The sequence below is a fragment of the Entelurus aequoreus genome, linkage group LG17 (genome assembly GCF_033978785.1).
Source record: "Entelurus aequoreus isolate RoL-2023_Sb linkage group LG17, RoL_Eaeq_v1.1, whole genome shotgun sequence".
NCBI lineage: Eukaryota > Metazoa > Chordata > Actinopteri > Syngnathiformes > Syngnathidae > Entelurus > Entelurus aequoreus.
This window is the reverse complement of record NC_084747.1, coordinates 29,446,753-29,468,021: the sequence shown is the minus strand read 5'-3', so window position 1 is coordinate 29,468,021 and position 21,269 is coordinate 29,446,753. Positions and strand designations below refer to the sequence as shown.

Genomic DNA, 21,269 nt, shown 5'->3' with positions numbered 1-21,269 from the left:
AGCGGCCCTGATGCTGAGGTGTGTCGGGTGTGCAGTTTTTACACAGTACTGCGTAGGCGGCGAGTAATACTGCGCACGTGTGGCAAAACATCTTTTGAGCTCGTGAATTTGATCATAGCTACGAATCTATTCAGAGTCGTCGCTGCACACCGACCTTACAATGGAGGCGGTTGCCAAGCAATTACACGCTTTGCCTCCCTGAGCAAAAAGAAACGAGCGGCGAAAAGGTACTCCGCCGCTACTAAAAACAGGAGGGTTTAGCACATTGAGACGCAAGAGCGTGCACACAGCCAAGCGTCTCACACGCTTGTTTTTTTGTTTTTTTTACAAGATCTCATTTCTTGCTGGGTGTTGATTGCAAAGGAAAATTGAGGTGGGTCATCTCAAAGTGTGGGCGCTGAGCCGGGATTAAGTCGTCGCTAAAAGCTTCCACAGACCGAGCGGGGGACACGAACCCAGCGTTTTGATGAACATACACTATATTGCCACCTGCCTTGACTCACATATGAACTTGAAGTGTCATCTCATTCCTAACCCATAGGGTTCAATATGATGTCGGTCCATTTCTTCTGGGAAGGCTGTCCACAAGGTTGCGGAGTGTGTTTATAGGAATTTTCCACCATTCTCCCAAAAGCGCATTGGTGAGGTCACACACTGATGTTGGTCAAGAAGGCCTGGCTCTCAGTCTCTGTTGTAATTCATCCCAAAGGTGTTCTATCGGGTTCAGGTCAGGACTCTGTGCAGGCCAGTCAAGTTCATCCACATCAGACTCTGTCATCCATGTCTTTATGGACCTTGCTTTGTGCACTGGTGCACAGTCATGTTGGAGGAGGAAGGGGCCCGCTCCAAACTGTTCCCACAAGGTTGGGAGCATGGAATTGTCCAAAATGTTTTGGTATCCTGGAGCATTCAAAGTTCCTTTCACTGGAACTAAAGGGCCAAGCCCAACTCCTGAAAAACAACCCCACACCATAATTCCTCCTCCACCAAACTTCACACTCGGCACAATGCAGTCCGAAATGTACCGTTCTCCTGGCAACCTCCAAACCCAGACTCATCCATCAGATTGCCAGATGGAAAAGCGTGATTCATCACTCCAGAGAAGGCGTCTCCACTGCTCTAGAGTCCAGTGGCGACGTGCTTTACACCACTGCATCCCACGCTTTGCATTGGACTTGGTGATGTATGGCTTAGATGCAGCTGCTCGGCCATGGAAACCCATTCCATGAAGCTCCCTGCGTACTGTGCGTGGGCTAATTGGAAGGTCGCATGAAGTTTGGAGCTCTGTAGCAACTGACTGTGCAGAAAGTCGGCCACCTCTTTGCACTATGTGCTTGACCCATCTCTGTCAGTTTACGTGGACTACCACTTGGTGGCTGAGTTGCTGTTGTTCCCAAACTCTTGGAATATTTAGGAGCGAGGAAATTATCACGACTGGATTTATTGCACAGGTGGCATCCTATGACAGTTCCACGCTGGAAATCACTGAGAGCGGCCCATTCTTTCACAAATGTTTGTAGAAACAGTCTCCATGCCTAAGTGCTTGATTTTATACACCTGTGGCCGGGCCAAGTGATCAGGACACCTGATTCTCATCATTTGGATGGGTGGCCAAAAGTATGGAACCCTGTGGGGATCTTCTTGCAGGAAGTTAAACAGAATGCTTGCATAAAGGATAGAATGCGGCCCGGTGCTGGTGTTCTGCTGGAACCCCCGACAGGACTCCCTGGTGACGGATTTCAAACACAAATCTCGGATTGTTTGGTACCGGTACTGGTACCAAAATGTATTTCGATACTTTTCGGTACTTTTCTAAATAAAAGGGACCACAAAAAATGTCATTGTTGGCTTTATTTTAACCAAAAGATCTTAGGGTACATTAAACATATGTTTATTATTGCAATTTTGTCTTTAAATAAAATAGTGAACATACAAGACAACTTGTCTTTTAGTAGTAAGTAAACAAACAAAGGCTCCTAATTAGTCTGCTGACATATGCAGTAACATATTGTGTCATTTATCATTCTATTATTTTGTCAACATTATTAAGGACAAGTGGTAGAAAATGAATTATTAATCTACTTGTTCATTTACTGTTAATATCTGCTTACTTTCTCTTTTACCACGTTCTATCTACACTTCTGCTAAAATTAAATTATCACTCATTTTTCTGTTGTTTGATATTTTACATTAGTTTTGGATGATAACACAAATTTAGGTATCGATCCGATACCAAGTAGTTACAGGATCATACATTGGTCATATTCAAAGTCCTAATGTGTCCAGGGACATATATCCTGAGTTTATAAACATAACATAAATAAAAAAAATAAAAAATAGATGTTGTGATGCTAAAAAAAATTGATGTAATCATAGTAATATCGACTAGATACGCTCTGGTACTTGGTATCATTACAGTGGATGTTAGGTGTAGATCCAATGGTGTTTGTTTACATTGTGTGTAGTGAAGCATGTTTAGCTATTCCTCGTCCTGCAGGGATGATACTTGTAAGAAACTTACTTTATTTGGATTAGTGATTTAGAAGTAGCTAAAACACTGCCGACAGCGGCTGGACTTTAGCCGCTAGCTAGCTAGCCATGTCTTAAAGCACCTCTTCTTGAGGGCGTTTCAATATTATAACTTCACCTTTATCTTTACTCTTTAAGCCAAAATGCGTCCGTTCTCCCTTTTCTGTCTACACACTGTGTTTGCTTGTAAGTACTCCGTGATTGTGCGCTGCCGAACATGCTCCTCTGCTCGTAAACCAGCAATGACATGATGTGACGACGACGGCGGGTGGTGGGGGACCGGTACTTTTTAGAGGCGGTAAAGTACCAAATATGATTCACTATACCAATACAACCCTACACCAGTCACAAACCATAAGCATAGATGAGAACTGAGTCTTGCGTTCCGATTCAACCGTCCAAGTGTGTAAACGTCAGTTCCTATTTTCGGTGCTCCGTCTGCTAGAGATGGGACTTATAACTCTTGGGAAGGGTTCCTTCAAAGAGCCCTTTGTTTTTATATTTTTTATTCAGGTGTCCAACTCAAGCCCCAGGGGCCAGATCTATCCCGCTACATCATTTATAGTGACCGCCAACGTTACCTCTAAGGTACGCGCCTGTGCAATTGCAAACTGCTCACGCGTCCTCTGCGCACGGCAAATCTAGGCCGCGCACAAAATCGAATAAAAAAATAAGCGCATAATAATTTTCAATATAACTGACGGCACAGAGAAAACAGTTTTCGTCATCACTGTTCAATTATTGTAGCGTCTGTCGAGACGCTTTAATGAAGACTTGGATTCCATCGATAACTTTATTGAGCGAAACTCTTTATTGTCGGCCATGAACACATCACCAAAAACATTGGTAAACCATTTATATCTCGCAAAACTGGTCATTTTCTGCCGTACAAACCAGACCAAAACCAACTTTGTCATATCAACAGCACCCGCTCGCTCTTTCTCACTTGCGCCAGTACATGCGCATATGGCACTTAGCCAGTGATGCGTTTACAGCCCCACAAAAAGTCGGACAACTCCAACATCACACGTAATGTGTAAGTCCAGGTCGTTACAGTATGATTTACCAATCAAGCGTGTGCTTATTCTAGTGTCATTTATTAAGAATCTTAATTTATTAATATTAATCATGAAATGCTGTTACTATATTAAAGAAATACTAATAAAAATATATATTTTACAAAATGAAAGTTACAGGAATCTACACATGATCCTATGCTTACATCTCATTGTGCAACATGTGAATGTTTTAATGGTAACTAAATGTGATCTCTGAAAGGGTACAAATTATTTCCAAAGCAGGACCTCCACCCAGACAAACAATACTAATAGACAGCTTATGAAAAACAATATTTGTTGTTATTGTCATTGTAAGTGGGCCTAAACATTTATATTAGAAATTAGCCTCATGGAAACGTGTTATTTAGTCAGGTTAGGGACAGGTGCGCTGCAGGTGTGGCCACAGTGTGCACGTCTGCCGTCGCTCACATGTGCTCCACTGAATGCTCAAAGAGTTTTTGCGTTTGCTCACACATATGAAAAATTAGAGGGAAATTTGGTGGCCGCCACATCATTTAAAACAAGGGTCCCCAAACTACGGCCCGCGGACCAGATATGGCCCGGCTGCGTCCAAAGTCCGGCCTGCGGGTAGAGTAAAAAAAAAAAAAAGTTTTTTTTTTTGTTTTTGTTTTTTTAATTATATAATTTTTTTTATCTGCCCTTTCTCGCCCATCCATCGATCCATTTTCTATCGCTTGTTACTGGGTCTCCAAGCCACTTAGGGAAATCATATTGTCTAAAAATGCATTTTCCCATCGATAACGTGACGTCATCACGCTCGCGCCGCAGTGCGCGCTCTTTTTGACGAAATCGTTGGGGAAACGTAAAATAGACTCCGAGTGTAGTCTTTAAACATCAGTGGACATATGACTTTTTTTTGTGCAATGTAAGGAAAAGGCAGTTTGTCTATTCTGCAATGAGATGGATTATATATATATATATATATATATATATATATATATATATATATATATATATATATATATATATATATATATATACACACAGTCGCGATGAAAAGTTTACATGTACTTGTAAAGAACATAATGTCATGGCTGTCTTGAGTTTCCAATAATTTCTACAACTCTTATTTTTTTGTGATAGAGTGATTGGAGCACATACTTGTTGGTCACAAAAAACATTCATGAAGTTTGGTTCTTTTATGAATTTATTATGGGTCTACTGAAAATGTGACCAAATCTGCTGGGTCAAAAGTATACATACAGCAATGTTAATATTTGGTTACATGTCCCTTGGCAAGTTTCACTGCAATAAGGCGCTTTTTGGTAGCCATCCACAAGCTTCTGGTTGAATTTTTGACCACTCCTCTTGACAAAATTGGTGCAGTTCAGCTAAATGTGTTGGTTTTCTGACATGGACTTGTTTCTTCAGCATTGTCCACACGTTTAAGTCAGGACTTTGGGAAGGCCATTCTAAAACTTTAATTCTAGCCTAATTTAGCCATTCCTTTACCACTTTTGACGTGTTTTTGGGGTCATTGTCCTGTTGGAACACCCAACTGCGCCCAAGACCCAACCTCCGGGCTGATGATATTAGGTTGTCCTGAAGAATTTGGAGGTAATCCTCCTTTTTCATTGTCCCATTTACTCTCTGTAAAGCACCAGTTCCATTGGCAACAAAACAGGCCCAGCGCATAATACTACCACCACCATGCTTGACGGTAGGTATGGTGTTCCTGGATTAAAGGCCTTTTATTCAGGTTTATTTTCATACAAAAGGCGCACCAGGTTATAAGGTGCATTAAAGGAGTCATATTGTGATTTTTTTGGAAATGTAAAACACTTCCTTTTACATAAGATGTAATGGTGGTTCTTTGGTCAAAATGTTGCATAAATGATGTTTTACAGACCATATTCAAGTAGCTTTCTGAGTCACTTCAGGATGCGCCGTTTTGTGGGCGGTCTTATTTACGTGGCTCGCCTTCCACAGCGTCTTCTCCCCGTCATCTACGTCTTGGGAGTGGAAGAAGTGTCAAAAGATGGAGCTAACTGTTTTAATGACATTAAGACTTTACTTAAATCAATAACGAAGCAGCATCTCCTCATCCGTGGCTCAATAATGCAACATCAACGCCGGAAATGTGTGCCGTGAAAAACCGTCCGACTGGAACTCTCTAATAACTAAAGTTCCGTGGGTGAAATATATAAACCCACTATAGATTTTAGCGCTTTGATAGCTAGTCTACTGACAGATATAAGTAAGAACTTTACGCTAATATATATTGGAAATGGTGACAGCGGAAAATGAATGCCATATAACAAGAAGATAGAGAAAAAGAAAAAGCTTATCGACTACGGTGTCGTCACAGACTACAATGGCGAGGCGTGCAAATTTTCAGTACTTATGCGGTACTTAAAAGCCTTATATAAGTGTTATAATGAAGGCAACACATGATGTTAGTGTCTATATTAGCTGCATTAGCCTACTATAAAAAATGTTTTATTATAAATGTTTTTCTACACATTTTTGCAACATTGGAAATCTTTAGTAAAATAGAGACTTCTCACAGGATGAGATAACTTCTGGAAATGACTGGCTTAGAATTCCCAAAGGCTGTCTTCTTCTAATGAATTTATTACAATGGTTACATTTGCTGTGGTCTGGAACAACATGGCACACAAACAACTATCAGAAATGCAGCCAATATTACATGCAGATAATGTGTCATGATACATGCAAATATAAATTAAATACACAGAGGACATAAGCAAAGGAAATTAAATGAGCTCAAATCTACCTACAAACGAGGCATAACGATGAAATATGTACATACAGCTAGCCTAAATAGCATGTTAGCGTCGATTAGCTTGCATGGATTGACCAAATATGCCTGATAAGCACTTCAACAAGTCAATAAAATCAACAAGGCTCACCTTTGTGCATTCACGCACAGCATAAAACATTTGGTGGACAAAATGAGACAAAGAAGGAGTGGCATAAAACATGTCTTTCTGTGGCAGCATCGAAGAAAGTTGTACATGTAAACAAACTACGATGAGTTCAAGGATCGCTGAAATTAGTAGGACAAAACGTTGCTTGCCAAATACTCTCATCAGTCAAGCATGTTTAACATAAACAGTGGGATTTCTAACAATTAGGAAAGTTTGTGTCATGTTTGTTTTCCTACAGAAAATATATTAAAACAAAAAACATATTATATATATACTTTTTCCATGTTCACACATCTCTGAAAGAGGTCCAGGGAGCCATTAGGGTGGCGCTAAAAGCTAGAGCCGCGGGTTGCTGACACCCGGGTTAGAAGAATCGGAATTGAGAATCGTTGGAAACTGGAAACCAAACCGAAATCCAAACGATGACTGACCTTCAAACCCTGCTTCTTTGTCCCCTTACAGGAAATGCCATTCAGGCCTTTGGTTATGGTCTGGACTACATGACGATCAAGAACGCATCCGTCCTCGACCCCTCGGCCACGATGAAGACGGGGTCGGACAGATCGGCATATACCACGGAGCCCCCGTTTGTGACCATCGTGAAGGTACCATACTTGCGTGTATCGTTGTGTAGGAACTGGTGTTGTCCTGATACCAATATTTTGGTACCGGTACCAAAATGTATTTCGGTACTTCTTGGTACTTTTCTAAATAAAGGGGACCACAACAAATTTCATTATTGGCTTTATTTGAATAAAAAAACATATATTTCTTATTGCAAGTTTGTCCTTAAATAAAATAGTGAACATACAAGACAACTTGTCTTTTAGTAGTAAGTAAACAAACAAAGGCTCCAAATTAGTCTGCTGACATATGCAGTAACATATTGTGTCATTTATCATTCTATTATTTTGTCAACATTATTAAGGACAAACTGTAAAAAAAAATTGTATTAATCTACTTGTTCATTTACTGATAATATCTGCTTATTTTCTGTTTCAACATGTTCTATCTACACTTCTGTTAAAATGTAATAATCACTTATTCTTCTGTTGTTTGATACTTTACATTAGTTTTGGATGATACCACAAATTTGGGTATCAATCCGATACCAAGTAGTTACAGGATCAGACATTGGTCATATTCAAAGTCCTCATGTGTCCAGGGACATATTTCCTGAGTTTATAAACATAATATATGTGTATGTATATAGATATGTATGTATATTTCTGGGGGTACGTTCTGGGCCTGCCTGTCAGGTGGGGGTCGGCGCCTCAGGCTACTGCATCTGGACTGCGTGTCTGGAGCTCCTGGGTCCCACCGTCCATCCCTTCCGGGTGCCCGTCTTGGTTGGGGCCTGCTGGGTCTAGTCCCTGCGTCTACTGTGGTAGCTTGGTGCTGCAGGGTATTCCGAGGTGCTGCGAGTCGGCCAGTTGTTTGGGTAGTGACCTTGTGTGTCAGCATGTCTGTGATCTTCTTTTAATTATTTTTTTAAAAATATATTTAATTATTTTTTTTTTTATTTTTTTTTTTTATTTTTTATTTTTTCCCTGGGGTGGGGGGGGGGACTCGGCGGGGCTAGTTTTTTTTTTACTTTTAACACTTAAATTACGAGATCAACTTCAGATATATCTGTCGATTTTACGTTTGAACTATTATTTTGTTTGTATTATGCTCTTTTGTCAAATAAAACTTTGATGTTTTTTTATGGCAACCACACAATATATGCAATATTTTTTCCACATAAAACATGTTAAAGTGACATTTTTTTAGTAATAATTCATTGTAACAGAGATTTTTTGTCTTTTTTTTTTTTTGAGCAATGGCAAAAAAAATTAAAATAAACAAAGACAAAAAAAAAAAAAACAGCCTTCATGGCAGCTTTGTGTCAACATTGCAACTTTTTCTCATTAGATTTCACTATATTCCACTTTTTTAAAATGTTTTTTTCAATTTTGCAATTTTTGCAGAATGTGTGGGGGGCCGGTAAACGATTAGCTGCGGGCCGCAGTTTGGACACCTCTGAAGTAGATTAATAATTCATTTTCTACCACTTGTCCTTAATAATGTTGACAAAATAATAGAATGATAAATGACACAATATGTTACTGCATACGTCAGCAGCTAAATTAGGAGCCTTTGTTTGTTTACTTACTAATAAAAGACAAGTTGTCTTGTATGTTCACTATTTTATTTAAGGACACAATTGCAATAAGAAACATATGTTTAATGTACCCTAAGATTTTTTTGTTAAAATAAAGGCAAAAATGACATTTTTTGTGGTCCCCTTTATTTAGAAAAGTACCAAAATACTTTTGGTACCGGTACCCTAACATGCTCGTCTGCATGACACGACACGACGACCGGTGGGGGACTGGTACTTTTTTAGAGGCGGTGTAGTACCGCACATGATTCATTAGTATCGCGGTACTATACAAATAGCGGTATACCGTACAACCCGAGCAGGAACGAGCCGCAAGGCGTTTATCTCGTCACGCCTGGGTGAAATAAAGGTCCCGCCTTCCCCGCACATCCACGGGTACATTCTTTGCATACATTTCTCATAATAGGCCTATTACTTGAGGAACCACAGAATCACCCCTCAACTCGTCCTCCGTGAAAGGAGGATTTTGCGCGGCGCCGGCAAAATCACAAAGCCTCGCACGCCACGCCGTCCAAATTCACATCAAATTTGAATCTTTACGCTTCTTAAAGCAATTGGCACATCAGATCCGACGTTTGGCGATAAGACGGTTTGCGCTACACCCAGAGATGATGACATTTGTTGAAATAATGTGCGTCTCACGCACAGAATGGAATCACGGAGGGGAAAAAAAGGAGAGGTGTGGGTTTTAATCTGGATTAGAGGTTCTAAAATACTGGCCCAGGGCCTCCTCCTCTGCTGGATAACGTCGTCTCCTCGGAAACGCCGCAGCCTAGTCGACCGGAGCCGGGTTCAGCGTCTGGTGCGGAAACGTTTGTTTTTAATAGAACGGAAACGTTGAAATAAAGTGTGACAGGGATGACGGAAGGATGCTGCCAAAAACTCCCCCTCCGTCTCTCTTGTCGCGGGATGAGATATTTCATGCTGTGCTTTCGGCGAGGCGACATTTTTTTTTTTTTTTTTTTTTTCTCTCCCGTGCGGGATCTGGTTCAAGACTGATGATGTTTCCCCACCTTTTTGCAGGAGAACCGCTTCGAAATGTCGGGGCTAAATTTAACCCAGCAGCGCTAAAAGTTTTGATGTGATGTCGTTTTTCTGGGGCTCCCAGTCGTCCTTTTTTCGCAACTGAACGTGTTTCGTCAACAGAATAGCGGAAATAAACGAGTGCAACGTGATTAAAAACCTGATGACGTTAGACAGAGAACATGCTGTAGGATGAATTTAATCTTTCATTTTAAAGAGACTTTGTGAACAACGCTGTAGTGCAATCACTAAAACATTGATTATGTTTCTCTAACAGTCAACGTGCAGAAGGGCTTTCACCGAAATAATATTTTTAATGCTAAATAACATTTTTAGAATTGCTATCCATGATTTTTCAACAAAAAGCCAAAACATATCATTAGTTATCGAGTTAAATGACAAATTACAATTATTACTTGCCTTTCTGAACAGAAAACCTGTTTTTGGGGTTTGTTATGTGTTGCCAAATAAATTGCAACAAAATGCTGTTTTAAACTATTTTGAAAGACATAATATATACATACATATTTATATATACACATATATATGCGTGTGTTTAATAAATACAATAATAAATGTCAGGTTCAAACACCGAACCATCTATCAAACAGGACAAGAAGCAAGGAATCAAACAGGGACAGGATTCAATTTAGCTCATGAGGAGAGCGCGTGGAACTGCACCCTCGTACAGTGTCACCCCACGCTCTGAGGAAAAAGTTCAAGCGCCTCCCCATTTATTTGGGCATTCCCTGATTACATAGCTGAAGCTGCTTCTAAGGGGAGGGTTCACATTATGCAGCAGCCTAGCACTGGTTCATAAACTGTTTAAAACCAAATGTGCTTGGAGCGGTGTCAGGTTTGCCCCTTCTCTGCTCGTCCGCCTTATCTTCTTGGAGACTTCGGGTCCTGACGAGGCCCCTCTCGTGGCTGTCCAAATCTGAAAAAAAAACACCTCTACGGCGAGGCGCATTCCAGACACACAGTGGAGATTTAAAAGCTGTCCGCCTTTGCATGATAAAACAAGGACAGCTTTGTGAGCACAAGTGGATAGTAACCAGGGCCACCTGAACTGCAAGCAAGCAAGTTGTGTGATGACTTATATACAATTATTCTGACAATAAATATTACTTGAAATTTCCCAAATAACTTTTAAATGTGCTTGCTATCTGCATTGCTTCAAGATCCACTTGCTGCTTTTTGGGCATGTTTTGTTTTAATACATCATTAGTTAATCATTAATAATTAATTATTTAACAATTAGTTAATTGTTTTAAAAACATATGCAAAATATCTAAAAAAAAAAAAAACAATCTAATTGCATGCTATTAATTACATAATAATTTTTATAATGTTACTCATGCTACAAAAAAACATTTATGTTGCTTATATATATATATACAGTATATATATATATATATATATATGTATATATATATATATATATATATATATATATATATATATATATATATATATATATATATATATAATATATATATATGTATATATATATATATATGAATATATATATATATATTAATATGTATTCATATATATATATATATTTATATATATATATATATATATATATATATATATATATAAATTTGCAAAATGACTATATATATAAGCAACATAAATGTTTCTTTGTAGCATGTATTTGTACACATATATGCATATTTACACATATATTGAATATATATATATTTACACATATATATTTTATATATATATATATATATATATATATATATATTTATGTATATACAGTACAGGCCAAAAGTTAGGACACACCTTCTCATTAAATGCATTTTTTTTATTTTCTTTATTTTAGCCACCCTTTGCTCTGAGTTCTGCTTTCTCTCGATAAGCTTCAAGCACACCTGTGAAGTGAAAACCATTGCTGGTGACTACCTCTTGAAGCTCGTCGAGAAAATGCCGAGAGTGTGCGAAAAAAGTAATCGCAGCAAAGGGTGGCTATTTTGAAGAAACCAGAATATAAAACATGTTTTCAGTTATTTCACCTTTTTTTGTTAAGTACATAACTCCACATGTGTTCATTCATAGTTTTGATGCCTTCAGTGACAATCTACAATGTAAATAGTCATGAAAATAAAGAAAACACATTGAAATGAGAAGGTGTGTCCAAACCTTTAGCCTGTACTGTATATACAGGCTATATATATATATATATATATATATATATATATATATATATATATATATATATATATATATATATATATATATATATATATATATATATATATATATATATATATATATATATATATATATATATATATATATATGTGTGTGTGTTGCTTTACCTGCGGTTCACTGCGTAACCTCCATGACGGCATTGATGCACCGATCTGTGCCTGTCTACCAGCAACACGGCATTTAATTTATTGTAAAAATGGTAATTAGGAAACAATAAGACGTGCGCTTACTCAAGCGGGAAGTCTATAATTAGCGAGCGAGCTTCGGGGACGTTTCGGGCAGCCCTGCGTTCCACGCCTGGCAATTAAAACGTGTCAAACTTCCATGACAGATAAATTGGGAGGACGTCGTCATGACTCCTGTTGATGGACGGATGGATGTCCGGGCATGCACATACACTATATTGCCAAAAGTATATGGCCACCCATCCAAATGATCAGAATCAGGTGTCCTAATCAGGTGTATAAAATCAAGCACTTAGGTATGGAGACTGTTTCTACAAACATTTGTGAAAGAATGGTCTGCTCTCAAGAGCTCAGTGATTTCCAGCGTGGAACTGTCATAGGATGCCACCTGTGCAACAAATCCAGTCTTGAAATTTCTTGAAATATTCCAAAGTCGACTGTCGGCTTTATTATAAGAAAATGGAAGAGTTTGGGAACAACAGCAACTCAGCCACGAAGTGGAGGGAATTATGGTGTGGGGTTGTTTTTCAGGAGTTGGGCTTGGCCCTTTAGTTTCAGTGAAAGGAACTTTGAATGCTCCAGGATACCAAAACATTTTGGACAATTCCATGCTCCCAACCTTGTGGGAACAGTTTGGAGCGGGCCCCTTCCTCCTCCAACATGACTGCGCACCAGTGCACAAAGCAAGGTCCATAAAGACATGGTGTGGAAGAACTTGACGTCGTGGCACCTTTTACTTTGTTTGACAGTGCACCCATTAATCAAGTCTATTTAAGTTGCTGGAACTACTTCTAACTCACTAATCCTCGTCTCCATGGCGACGATTAAAGTGAGTTTCTTACCAGTATCATCGCTGCAGGACGAGGAATAGCTAATCATGCTTCACTACACACCGTAGGAGGATACAATAGCTAACCGCTAACAATGTAAACACATGGGTGGGTCTGAACCTGAAATCCACTGTAATGATACCAAGTACAAGAGTGTATCTAGTCGATACTGCTATGATTACATCAATATTTTATAGTCACAAAATATTTTTTTTCTTTAAAAAAAAAAGGATATTATGTTTATAATCTCAGGAAATACTTCCATGGACACATGAGGACTTGGAATATAACCAATATATGGTCATATTTAAAGTAAATGTAGGCTGGATATCGTATCGATACCCAAATGTGTGGTATCATCCAAAAGTAATGTAAAGTATCCAAACAACAGAAGAATAAGTGATTATTACATTTTAATAGATGTGTAGATAAAACATGTTAAAAGAGAAAATAACCAGATATTAACAGTAAATGAACAATTAGATTAATGATTTTTTTTTTACAGCTTGTCCATCATAATTTTGACAGAATAATAGAATGATAAATGACACAATATGTTACTGCATACGTCAGCAGACTAATTAGGAGCCTTTGTTTGTTTACTTACTACTAAAAGACAAGTTGTCTTGTATGTTCACTATTTTAGTTAAGGCCACAATTGTTCTTTGATTTGAATAAGACACATAATTTAATGTACCATAAGATTATTTTGTTAAAATAAAGCCAATAATGACATTTTTTATGGTCCCCTTTATTTAGAAAAGTATCAAAGTATCAAAATACATTTTGGTACCGGTACCTAATACACATATTCATATATATATATATATATATATATATATATATATATATATATATATATATATATATATATATATATATATATATATATATATATATATATATATATATATATATATATATATATATATATATATATATATATATATATATATGTATGTATATATATATATATATATATATAATATATATTTATTTATATATGTATGTGTATATATGTATGTAAATGTGTGTATATATATATGTATGTATATATATGTATATATATATATATATATATACATATATATACATATATAGATAATATATATTTATTTATATATGTATGTGTATATATGTATGTAAATGTGTGTATATATGTATGTAAATGCGTATATATATGTGTATATGTATATATATATGTATGTATATATATATATATATATATATATATATATATATATATATATATAAATATATACATATACATATACATATATATATACATATATATATGTTTGTATATATATTTATATATGTACATATATACACACATATATATGTGTATATATGTACATATATACACACATATATATGTGTATATATGTACATATATACACACATATATATGTGTGTATATATATATATATATATATATATATATATATATATATATATATATATATTTACATGTGTGTGTGTGTGTGTGTGTATATATATATATATATATATATATATATATATATATATATATATATATATATATATGTATATATATATATATATACATATACATACATATATATGCATATACATATATTTATATATATATGTATATATATATGTATGTATGTATGTACATATATACACACATATACAGTGTTGGGTTGATTACCGAAAACCAGTAACTAGTTAGAGTTACTAGTTAATCAGTTACTAACTGAGTTACTTACACCAAAAAGTAATGCGTTACTGTGAAAAGTAACTATTTAGTTTCTTTTTTCTTTTTTTTTCTTTTTTTAAAGCTCCCATTAATGCCCTTTTAGCCTTCATGTCAGTACTGTTATTGCACTGGAGAATAATACAATGTGTTGATCAACTCTACATGCATTTGCATCACTGAACTCTGCTAAGCAATGTGCTCTACATACAACACACAAAGACAAAGATATGTTTCAAAGGGCCAATTTATTTCAGGCCAGAACAAATTGACAAAACTATTTTAAATAGCTGCAGCATAACTTACATAAGTAACAAACAGCATAATAACAACATAGCTGTAAACCAAGGAAGTACTTTAACTTTAACTTTACATACACAAAGCCTAACCAGGCGTTTTTTCTCTCAAGGAATTCTGAAATAAAATCATGTCTGAAGCCCAGAACACTCTACGCATTTCCCCAGTTTTAGTTTAGAGATAAGGAAAGATTGGCCTGGCCCACCAGGATCCCTCTTTTTGTTTGTGAACTTTATAGTCTATACATTTAGAGTGATGTGATAATCAAAGACTCTAGAAGTCTAGAATGAAAGAGTATATAAGAGAATTGACAGAGTGTGTGTACTATAATTCATAATAACAATGATTTTGATTCCTTATTATGTTTTGAGCAATGATAGTTTGAAAGAAAAAAAAACAGCTTTGTTTTATTAGTCAACATTGCAACTTTTTCTAAATTACATTTCACCTTTAAGCTTTTTTATTTCACTTTTGTTATGTTTTTGTTTATTTTAATAGTATTTTTAGAATGTGCTGTGGGCCTTTAAAACATTAGCTGTGGGCCGCAAATGGCCTCCGGGGCACACTTTTGACACCCCTGCTATAGATAATAAAAAATTAAATCTAATAAATCTATCAATAAAAAGCTGAGCCTGGCGACGCATGCGTGTTAACAACTCTCTCGCTCTCTCTGTCTCCGCCCCTCCCTCACCAATGCTGCTGCGCGCACCCCTCCCCTCCCTCCCTTCACACACACAGCGCGCCTCCTCCCTGTGACACAAGAGATTCAGAAGAACGACACCGCAGCGCTGCAATAAAACACACTCAGATCTTCTGTTTCTAGTCGATACTACATAAAAAATAAAGTAAAATAACGCAGTAACGCATCATGTAGTAACGGTAACTGAGTTACTGAATATAAAAAATAGCGCGTTAGATTACTAGTTACCGCCGAAACTAACGGCCTTACAGTAACGCGTTACTTTGTTAGTCCCAACACTGCACATATATATATATGTGTATATTTATATAAATATATATGTATGTATATATATATATATATGTATATATGTGTTTGTTTGTGTATATATGTATATATATACACTTATCTATGTATATATATACATATATACACATATACATATATACATATATTTATATATATATGTTTATATATGTACAGTATATATATATATATGTATATATATATATATATATATATATATATATATATATATATATATATATATATATATATATATACACACATACATATATATACACACATACATATTTGTATAAATACACATATATATATATATATACACACATACATATTTGTATAAATACACATATATATATATATATATATATACACATATATATATATATATATATATATATATATATATATATATATATATATATATATATATATATACACATACATATATATACACACATACATATTTGTATAAATACACATATATACACATATATATATATATATATACACATCCACAATTTTTTCGCAAATGTTTTTAAATAATACACTTTAACATTGATCCAACACACTGCAGTGAACAAATGGAGTCAGAAGACGCCTTTCAGTCAACAATGCACACATTCAGCGACACACAGGAGCTCTTTCAGGCAGGGCACCGTTTTATTCACCTGACCCTGCAAGGCGCCAATCACCACCGCTGTGACAATCAAAAGGCTCTGTCAGGTTCCCCATAATTGGCCGAGAGCCCCTTCTCGCTTATACCTATAGTTTACCTTGAAAGTACCAGTTTGATGGAGAAACATGTCGACTCTGTATTGAGGCGATTACTACATATCTCTGATTTATAACACCAAATGACTTACAGCGCTTGCGAGTAAATAGATATGATCAAAATCATATAAATCTTTTGGAGATTCCCGAGCCATTTTGTGAGCCGTCACGTGATTCACGACGTGCACAGAAAAGATCCATCCTCGCCCAGGGCCGGCCTTGGAAGCATCCTGATTGTCAATCAGCGCTCAGTCTGAAGAAGTGGTGGCATACAGGAAATGGAAACAAGAATGCACACGTTGGACAGGAAATAAAACAAAAGAGAATAAACTAATAATAACTGTCAGAGAAAAGATAGCATGTACGTTTGTACATGAATGTTTTCATTCAAATATTGTTGATATGTGTCTTATTATAACCATATTCATACTGTATTCATATATAGATACTACATAAGCTAAATACAAACCCAAACTAATTTGATAGCCAACCCTAACTGTAGATTAAAAATGTAATTTCTAATCCTGGCTGGAAACATTCCTTTCAAACCGTAAAGCTGGGGCCCCCGATAGGCGGCGCGCTGGCCAAATCCAGACCACCAAAGCCTTTCATTTGGCCCGCCAGAACATCAGTCAAACACTGGAACTGTCCGCAACTCACATGACATGTTGGACTTCATGATTACTTTCCGTGTTACTTCCTATTTTTATTTTCCACTTCCTGTTTGCCCCCACCTTTTGTCTGTTCGATTGCTTTGTACTCTCTGTGCTGCATAGCCTTTATTTTGCTTCATGTGCACTCCCCTGCTGCACTATTTATGTTTTGTTTTCTTTAATAAAGGATTTTTACTCGTGGTGTCAAAAAAAACAGTCAAAACTTGGTTAAATCGCTATTTGTCTTTGTAACAATTCCTAATCAATACAACAACAAAAAAATAAAAAATTGATTTTAAAACTAATATTAATTATTATTATGTATTTATTGATTGATTGATTTTTGTATGAAAATCATATTGTTGATGTAGATGCCCATATCTGATTTACAGATTTACTTTACAAAAGAAAAGTGTTGGGTACTTTTCTTGGTGCCTTACTTACAGTATATTTGAATGTATTAAATGTTTGTATAGAATTTGACCAATTTTCTTTTAAGTAATATACAAATATATCACACCTGTTTGTCTATTTTATGGAGGAATGTAGTTAATCCTAAAACCAGCACACATTGTTATTTAAAAAATATTAATTAAAATATTAATTTTGAATCGAGAATCGGCTTGAGTTGAGAATCGATTCTGAAATGAATCATTACCTCCAAGAATCGAATCGAATCAAATCATGTGGTCCCCAAAAATTTGCAGCCCTAGTTTTTAACCTGCACTTCATCTGCCGTCTCTGCACCCTGGGGTCCAGACCAACGATGCCACGCCGAAACATACCAGGAACCATACAGTTGGAAAAGTGCTCTTTGATAGAAACATAATGATAGCATGAATAACTCGGTGGGTACTCAACAAAATGGTCCAGGGTTCAAATCTTAATGGTGACACCATTGCATTTGATACAATAATATGTATATTTGTATTATTATAATTTAATTTACATTATGTTTAGATATATTTAAAAAAATACACTAACCTTTTACAGTGTGTGGGAAGAAAAAGTCTGAGTACCGGCTCCCCCGCCTGTTTGTTTGCTTTGTACTCTCTGTCCTGCATAGCCTTTATTTTGCTTCCTGTGTACTCCCCTGCTGCACTATTTCTGTTTTTTTTCTTTAATAATGGATTTTTACACTGGGTGTCCAAAAAAAAAGTCAAAATTTGGTTTAATCGCTATTCGTGTTTGTAACAATTCCTAATCAATAAAAAAAAAATCGATATCTGATTTACAGATTTACTTTACAAAAGAAAAGTGTTGGATACTTTTCTTCGTGCCTTATTTATATTTGAATTTATTAAATGTTTGTGTAGAATTTTACCAGTTTTTTTAAGAAATATACAAATTTATCACAGATGTTTGTCTATTGTATGGAGGAATGTAGTTCACCCTAAAACCGGCACCCATTGTTATAAAAAAAATATTAATTTTGAATCGAGAATCGGCTTGAGTCGAGAATCGATTCTGAAATGAATCATTACTTACAAGAATCGAATCAAATCAAATCATGTGGTACCCAAAAATTTGCAGCCCTAGTTTTTAACCTGCACTTCGCCTGCCGTCTCTGCGCCCTGGGCTCCAGACCAACGATGCCACGCCGAAACATACCAGGAACCATACAGTTGGAAAAGTGCTGTTTGATAGATACATAATGAGAGCATGAATAACTCGGTGGGTATTCAACAAAATGGTCCAGGGTTCAAATCTTAATGGTGACACCATTGCATTTGATACAATAATATGTATATTTGTATTATTATAATTTAATTTACATTATATTTAGATATATTAAAAAAAATACACTAACCTTTTACAGTGTGTGCGAAGAAAAAGTGTGAGTACCGGCTCCCCCACCTGTTTGTTTGCTTTGTACTCTCTGTGCTGCATAGCCTTTATTTTGCTTCCTGTGCATCCCCCTGCTGCACTATTTCTGTTTTGTTTTCTTTAATAAAGGATTTTTACACGGGGTGTCCAAAAAAAAAGTCAAAATTTGGTTTAATCGCTATTCGTGTTTGTAACAATTCCTAATCAATACAAAAAAAATCGATATCAGATTTACAGATTAACTTTACAAAACAAAAGTGTAGGATACTTTTCTTCGTGCCTTATTTATATTTGAATTTATTAAATGTGTGTGTAGAATTTTACCAGTTTTTTGAGTAATATACAAATTTATCACAGATGTTTGTCTATTGTATGGAGGAATGTAGTTCACCCTAAAACCGGCACCCATTGTTATAAAAAAATATTAATTTTGAATCGAGAATCGGCTTGAGTCGAGAATCGATTCTGAAATGAATCATTACCTCCAAGAATCGAATCGAATCAAATAATGTGGTTCCCAAAAATTTGCAGCCCTAGTTTTTAACCTGCACTTCGCCTGCCGTCTCTGCACCCTGGGGTCCAGACCAATGATGCCGCGCCGAAACATACCAGGAACCATACAGTTGGAAAAGTGCTCTTTGATAGAAACATGATGAGAGCATGAATAACTCGGTGGGTATTCAACAAAATGGTCCAGGGTTCAAATCTTAATGGTGACACCATTTCATTTAATACAATAATATGTATATTTGTATTATTATAATTTAATTTACATTATGTTTAGATATATTTAAAAAAATACACTAACCTTTTACAGTGTGTGAGGAGAAAAAGTCTGAGTACCGGCTCCCCCGCCTGTTTGTTTGCTTTGTACTCTCTGTCCTGCATTGCCTTTATTTTGCTTCCTGTGCACTCCCCTGCTGCACTATTTCTGTTTTTTTTCTTTAATAATGGATTTTTACACGGGGTGTCCAAAAAAAAAGTCAAAATTTGGTTTAATCGCTATTTGTGTTTGTAACAATTCCTAATCAATAAAAAAAAAAATTGATATCTGATTTACAGATTTACTTTACAAAAGAAAAGTGTTGGATACTTTTCTTCGTGCCTTATTTATATTTGAATTTATTAAAATGTTTGTGTAGAATTTTACCAGTTTTTTAAGAAATATACAAATTTATCACAGATGTTTGTCTATTGTATGGAGGAATGTAGTTCACCCTAAAACCGGCACCCATTGTTATAAAAAAATATTAATTTTGAATCGAGAATCAGCTTGAGTTGAGAATCGATTCTGAAATGAATCATTACCTCCAAGAATCGAATCGAATCAAATCATGTGGTACCCAAAAATTTGCAGCCCTAGTTTTTAACCTGCACTTCGCCTGCCGTCTCTGCACCCTGGGCTCCAGACCAACGATGCCACGGCGAAACATACCAGGAACCATACAGTTGGAAAAGTGCTCTTTGATGGATACATAATGAGATCATGAATAACTCGGTGGGTACTCAACAGAATGGTCCAGGGTTCAAATCTTAATGGTGACACCATTTCATTTAATACAATAATATGTATATTTGTATTAATATAATTTATGTTTATATATATTAAAAAAAAAAAAAAACACTAACCTTTTACAGTGTGTGCGAAGAAAAAGTGTGACCCTTGGGCAAATGTAATTGAGGACCCCTGGTACACAGTAAACGGATGCCTAGCTGCAGGCCGGGAACACATGAATAATAATGAACACATGTACGTATGGCTCGATGCATGGGTGCACGTATGACTGGATGAATTAATCATGTATAATGTATACATATACATACATACTGATGGGGAAGACGTAGAGTGTGTGACTAAGCCCGCTCAGGTCAGTCATACTGCAGCCTTACAGCTCATTTAGATGCATAATTATTCCAAACGTCACTTCCACTTCTGACTGTGGGCTTTATCCTGCGCTCAGCCAGTAAACATGTGGGCGGAAGCTCGCTCCTTTGAGCTCGGGAAGTCACAAGGGTAGCCATTATAAGTCCTCATGTGTTTTTGTATTTATCGAGATACTCTCCCCTCCCCCCCCCACACCCCCAGGTGTGA

At 36.1% G+C, this 21,269-nt stretch overlaps 1 protein-coding gene across 1 annotated transcript in view; it reads left to right on the top strand.

Annotated features, from left to right (window-relative positions):
• Positions 1–21,269, top strand: part of LOC133632783 (GDNF family receptor alpha-2-like) — a 287,070-nt gene that overhangs the window by 235,652 nt on the left and 30,149 nt on the right. Inside the window, exon 7 of the mRNA XM_062025454.1 lies at positions 6,962–7,104. Coding sequence (XP_061881438.1) covers positions 6,962–7,104 — 143 coding nt within the window. The remainder of the gene's footprint in view (positions 1–6,961; positions 7,105–21,269) is intronic.